This window comes from Poecile atricapillus, chromosome 24, assembly GCF_030490865.1.
Source record: "Poecile atricapillus isolate bPoeAtr1 chromosome 24, bPoeAtr1.hap1, whole genome shotgun sequence".
In the NCBI taxonomy this organism is placed as follows: Eukaryota; Metazoa; Chordata; class Aves; order Passeriformes; family Paridae; genus Poecile; species Poecile atricapillus.
Window position 1 is genome coordinate 6,469,915 of NC_081272.1, and position 6,000 is coordinate 6,475,914.

The 6,000-nt window shown below is 49.8% G+C and overlaps 1 protein-coding gene across 2 annotated transcripts in view; it reads left to right on the forward strand.

Annotated features, from left to right (window-relative positions):
* MAN1C1 (mannosidase alpha class 1C member 1) overlaps window positions 1-2,137 on the forward strand; it is a 57,620-nt gene extending 55,483 nt beyond the window's left edge. Inside the window, exons 12-13 of one of the 2 annotated variants that reach the window (XM_058856344.1) lie at window positions 71-186; window positions 628-2,137. In XM_058856344.1, the coding sequence (XP_058712327.1) occupies window positions 71-186; window positions 628-651 (140 nt within the window). In that variant the 3' untranslated portion in view covers window positions 652-2,137. The remainder of the gene's footprint in view (window positions 1-70; window positions 187-627) is intronic. The other variant, XM_058856343.1, reaches the window with a different exon arrangement.
* The last annotated feature ends 3,863 nt before the right edge of the window (window positions 2,138-6,000 follow it).

Here is a 6,000-nt window from a genome sequence, read left to right on the forward strand (position 1 = left end):
TTGTAAACTGGTTTGGGATGCAGCCCACGGTGCTGGATGGGGCTTGCTGAGCTTTGTGTCCCTGCCCCAGGCCCTGGAGAAGCACTGCAGGGTGGAAGCTGGCTTCTCTGGCATCCGAGACGTTTACACCACCACGCCCAGCCACGACAACATGCAGCAGAGCTTCTTCCTCGCAGAGACTCTGAAGTAAGTCTGGGCTCACAGGGCCTTCCAGAGCAGCACAATTCCTGCAGCAGCTGTTTCATGGGCCCCGGATAATAAAGGGGAAGTCTTCTCTCCCGGGGGAGGTGTCCCTGCCCAGGGCAGGCAGAGGAGCTTTCAGGATATTTCAGGATTCTTTTCAGGATCTTTCCAACCCAAGCCATTCTGGGGGGAACCTGGGCAAGGCTGCAAAGCTTTGGGAGTTTCCTGCTGCAGAGCCTCTGCTGCCATTGGCTTCCTGCTGGGTTTGAAGGGCTCTGCTGTGATCCAGAGCTGGGTGAAGTGGGAAGGGTGGGGATTTTCCAGGGAGCTGGGAATGTGTCACACCTACAGAAGCAGCAGCCCCACCACATCCTGCTGCCTGTGCCTGCCTGGAGTCCCTGCTGAGCTCCTGTAACCCCTCCTGTCCCTCTCCTGTGGCTGCAGGTACCTCTATCTTCTGTTCTGTGAAGATGATGTGCTGTCCCTGGAGGACTGGGTGTTCAACACCGAGGCTCATCCCCTGCCCATCAACCACACGGACTTTAAAGCAGCAGCACAGCCCTGAGGCCCCTGCCCAGCCCCTGCTCCCCCAGCCTGGGCAGACTCTGCTTTTCCTTTCCATTGAAGGAATTCCTCTTGTTCCTGAAATGGTATTTGGGGGCACTAGTCCAATTCCGGACAGTATTTTCTTGGGAAGATGAACCATGACTAAGCACCTTCTTTTCCTCTGTGAGGAGCTCTACTAGGCTGATGATGAGATGTTTATTCTGGGCCATACTGTACACAGTTCATAGACATTCCTTTATACAGAGAATTTATATGAAATCCACTGATTTTGCTTTATAGTGGCCAAAGGACTGGAAGTTTGCCATAAAATAGACTTTACACACACACACACACACACACACTCATCCTCCTTTCCTTTCTCTGTTTCATTTCTGCCTTTTCTCTGCTCTTGGATTTATCACCTTCCCAGTGACCAGTTCTCAGCATTCTGGGCTTTGGGGGCTCTTCAGGAGGGACAGGGGAACGAGGAAGGGCTTTTGTCCTTGGTGTGGGAGAGCAGCTGGAATTCCTGGGGATGGCTGAGGAGCCAGCTGAGAGCTCAGCAGTGAAGAGAGGACAGGGAAAGGTGATGTTTTACTGGGAAAATTTAGAGGATTAAACCCTCCACAAACAGGAGCAGCCTCAGGTTGGAATTTGCAGATTTCAGGCCCTGCTCCTCCTGGGGGATTTGAACCACTCTGGTCCCTGCTGGAGGGGTAACTCAGCAGGACAGGAGCAATCCAGGAGCTCCTGGGGTGGATTGGTGATAAATTCCTCCTCCAAGGGACACAGGAGACAACAGAGGGGCTCTGCTGGCCCCAAAATGAAGATCCAAGGCAGGTCTGGCTGCGGTGGCCATGGATGGTGAGTTCAGGATCCTCAAAATTGTAACTAAACCAAAACTTGGCTGCAAAATCCTTGCTCCTGATGTATTTTTATATACTTTTTTTTCTGTGCTCTTAAAACACATTTACCACCCATCACATCTCATTTAACTTTCCTTTATCATTTTTTTTCTCGTGTTTTTCTACTTTTATTTGGAACTAAATGTTACGAGTCACTTGTAATAATTTTACTGCTGTAATAGTCAGATCTGTGAAACAGAATAAAAGTCTTGTAAAATAAAAAGCCTGTTGGGGTTGATCCTGTAAAAGACCGGTTACTCCATGCTTGGAATGAGACAATACTGGTGGATTTAAAGAGTTTTGTGCAGTGGAAGTTGATTTCTAGGGGAATCTAGGCAGTGTTTGACAGCAAATCCCAGCTCTCTTAAACTGCTGGATCTGGGATCAGCATTCCCTGTGATCACTGCAAAGTTTTGTGGCCCTGGGGGATGGAACATTTTTGTTCATTCTTGTGACATCCTCGTGACAATTGGTTCATTCAGCAGCTTGGGGGAAAATAAAGTTGCTTTGGGCAAGTTGAGAAAACAGAAAATGTTGTTTCTAAATTCCTGCCTTTGTAATTCCCCGAGAGAAATAAGATTGTCAGATGGGGACTTAGCATTATCCCAGGGATAAAGCTGCTGCCTGGTAAGCCTGGCCTAGAGGAATGGTTATTGGTAAATAAACATCTCGGGAGTGAGCTGTGTTATCCGGGAGATTTGGGGCTGGGGAAGCTCTTGTAGCTCAGAGGATTTTGATAATGGATTAAGGGAATTTCTTAAATAAGAATGGCCTGCTTTTGGAATACCATGGAACGCTGCCTGGCAGGATTTAACCCCCCAAAACAAACAGTGTGGTTCTGGTTTCCTTCAGGAACAGATCCTGCTGTTACACGAGAGCTCCACGGTTGGTTTCCATTTCACACCAGTCAGTGGGAGCATCCCTCACCCTTCCAGAGGAAGTTTCCTGCAGCTCAGTGGCCACACCACAGACCAGGAGGTGTTGGAGCTGCCCTGCAGAGCCAAAGCTCATCCCTGACTGCTCCCAGGAGCTCCATGCCAGGCAGGGCAGAAGCTTTTGGCTGCAAGCGGCTGCACTCAAACGTCTCCGATGGTGCCAAGACAACTCTGCAAATTCCCCTGCCTGGGCTCCCAGATATCCCCTGGAATCCCCAGGGATTAACCACAGGCATCGAGCTCAGTGTGTTTAGCAGGAGTTAAGATTTACTCACAGGATCAGCTTTGTTCCAAGGCCTGGCCTTGATCCACACCAGGGATCCTTCTGTCCCACAGCCCTGCAGGGTTGTTTGTCCTGCTGGTGCCTTGAAATGCTTCTGCTCCTCCCTTCCCCGAGCCTTGGCTGGATGCTCCTGCCTGTGGGAGCAGGGGATGGATCCCACCCCAAATTCCTCCTGCCAGCTGGGATTTTCCTGCCCAGAGGGAACCCCTTGGTTTCCAGACCTGGAGCAGGTGAGTAAATGGATTTACACCAAACCAGAGGTCTGGCTGTAAATGCCCCATGGAAGGGATGTGGGGAGATGTGTGTCCTTCTCCTGCCTTCCAGTCTCAGCTATGTGGGAATTCTATTATTTTTGGTCTTTTTTTCCTGCTTGGAGTCACCAGGCAATGCCACCAGCCAGGGCTATTGCCCATTTCCCCTGGAACATTCCACTTCTACTTCAGAAGCTGTGATTACCATCTTAATTTTCACCATCAGAGCTTGTGGCCCTCCTTTGTATCAGAAGGAATCTCCTGTAAATGAAGTTCTGATAACAGAAAGTTGCATCAGTGGTGGAGATGAAAACTCTTCCCTATCACTTGTACAACCATGGGCTGCTGTTGCCTGGCCTGCACAGAGATAAGACAAAAACCATCCAGAAAACAAATGCACCTTTTTCTAACCCACACTTCATTTTAACAGCATTATTAAATTCCCTGGGAAGGCTTTCAGCAGAATTGGTTATTGGATTCAAAAGCCTGGCAGCCAGAGTATTTTTCCACATAGGTTTTGATCTGATCCTTTCATCTGATTGTTTCAGCTGTGATGCACGAGCCCTGGCTCCAGCACCAGCAGAGTCCCAGCAGCTCCTCTGAGCATGTTTGGGGCTTCGTTCCCTGAGGAGCCTCCAAAGGGATCATGCTGGAGTCAGGAACCCTCTCCATAAAACTCCTGCTTTGTAAAGGATTTTGTTTAGGGTTGGCCACGGAGGAGTTGGGAATGCAAGACACAGGAATTGGCTCCTGCTCTGCAGCTGAAGGGTTTGCTTTGAAATGTCTCAAACTTCCATTTCCTTTGCTGGCCATGCTTTTTCTGGGATGAATTCTCTGATTTCCATGCCTGTGAAGCTTTATCACCTCTGGTTTTCTTCTTTCCCCTTCCAACCAGGCCTGGATTCCTCTTGTTTCTCCGAGTTTTTCATCCCTGCTCCTACCAACCCCTCACCATTTCCTTATTTTCAGCCCAACTTTCTCCCTTCTCACCAAGGGGAAATCTGGGATAGTTTTTCCTGCTGGGTGGAAATCTTCCCTGTTATTATTTTTAGGATTCCCTTTGATCCAGGTGCCTGGGTGGGCCCCACAGCAGATGTGTGGATATTTAACATTCTTCCCTTGTGCTGTAATCCCAGGACCCAGCAGTGGAGAGCCAGGAGCTGTTGGGTTTGTTCTCTTTTGAGAAGCAACAGCCAACCTGAATTATTTCACCTTTTGTCTTTCATTCTCTTTCCCATCAAATAATTCCCCCGTTCCTCATCTTTATGTGGCAGCTGATGGCACTGGAAATGGTTCAGGTGTAAAATGAGCCCTTCCACCTCTCATCATCCAAACAGAATCACCTCAGCTCTGCCAGGTCCCCTCCACCAGCTCCTGCTCATTCCCCAGACAAACCAGGACATTTATCCTGTTCCAAACCCATCCCACCCTGCTCCACTCTGTGCTTGGAGCTGGGTTATTCCAGGCCAGCAGCTCTGCACCCCTCACTGCCCAGCCTAATGAGCCCTGCAGGTTTTAAAGCACATCTGCTCCCAGTGCTGAGCTCATCCCCACCTGTCCCTGCTCCCAGACGTCATTTCCACGCTCTGCTAATCCTCTTCCTCCCCACAGCCCAGGCCACCATCGGGTTCTTTATGGAGCAGAGTTTCAGGGAAGTTTTCTGCTGTGGTGCAGCTGGCAGAAGGAACTTCCCCCTTCTTCCCTCAATTCAACAACCCTGACGTAAATCACGAAAATCCCACTTGGTTCCACTGCTCCTCTGCTTGGTCCCATCCTCATCCTCCATCCTCCTCTCTTAATGGCTTGGTCATGCTCTGGCTCATCTCCATCTTGAGAGTTCTTTAAACCTAAAACAAAAACGATTAGGCAGGCTTAGGGTACAGCAGAGCTTCAAAGGATTAAACGCTGACGCTTTCTGCTACCCTCGGAGAGATCAAACACTCGGTGCTGCAGAAATCTCCCCCAGCAATCGGGGATTGCAGCGGGATTGGAAGCACAGAGGAGCAGAAGGATGAGGTATGGGGAGGGATTAAAATGAATAATATGTGCGTCTTGGCCCAGCCAGGGCTAAGGGACAATCTGGAGGGACCCGAAGGACACTGAAAACATGGGGAGGTTGAGAAGCTTGGGGTGGAAATGACCCAAAAATGTGGCGTGGTGGTAAAAATGACCCAAAATGCGGGGATGATGCTGGAGACAGGAGGCTGAGCACCATCACCCCAAGGCTGCCAAGTCGTTCCCATCCCCTAATTCCCATCCCTAGGGCTCCAACCTCAGTGGAATCACTGCAAGTGAACCCACTGATAGCTGTTTTGTTAAAAAGAAATACCGATTTCGGTCAGCTCTTACCAAGTAGAAGTGCAGGATACGGCTGGTTTTGGGAAGTGCAAGACAAGTTCAGGGTTTTGTTCTTTCTGGAAAGAGCTTAATTAAGGATGAAATGCCACAGTGGAAGTGTGGGGATGGACACACACACCTCTCTCCCATCGACGATAAAGACAAAATCCTTGGAGACCAGAGGAGAGGGTTCATCCCTCCAAGAGCCCTCAGCAGAGACATTTCAACAAAAAAGTGTTTTTTCCTGAAGGAATGCCCCTCATTTAACACTAAAAAAGAGGCTTTCCCTAACCGTGCGACAGGGATTCAACACTAAAACATATTTTTTCCTCAGCGGGTGCCGGTCATTCATCGGGTGCCTGCTCAAAACGAGTTTTTCCCTGAGGGAGCGATGACCATTTAACACTAAAATACGTTTTTCCCACACCGCCTGCCGGTGACTTAACACTAAAAAGAGCCTTCCCCTGCCGGAGCGGCGGTGATTTAACCCTGGAAAGGATTTTTTTTCGGCGGCCGGGTCCCCCGGGGCGGCCGCGGCCCCTCCTCGCCCGCCTGACGCC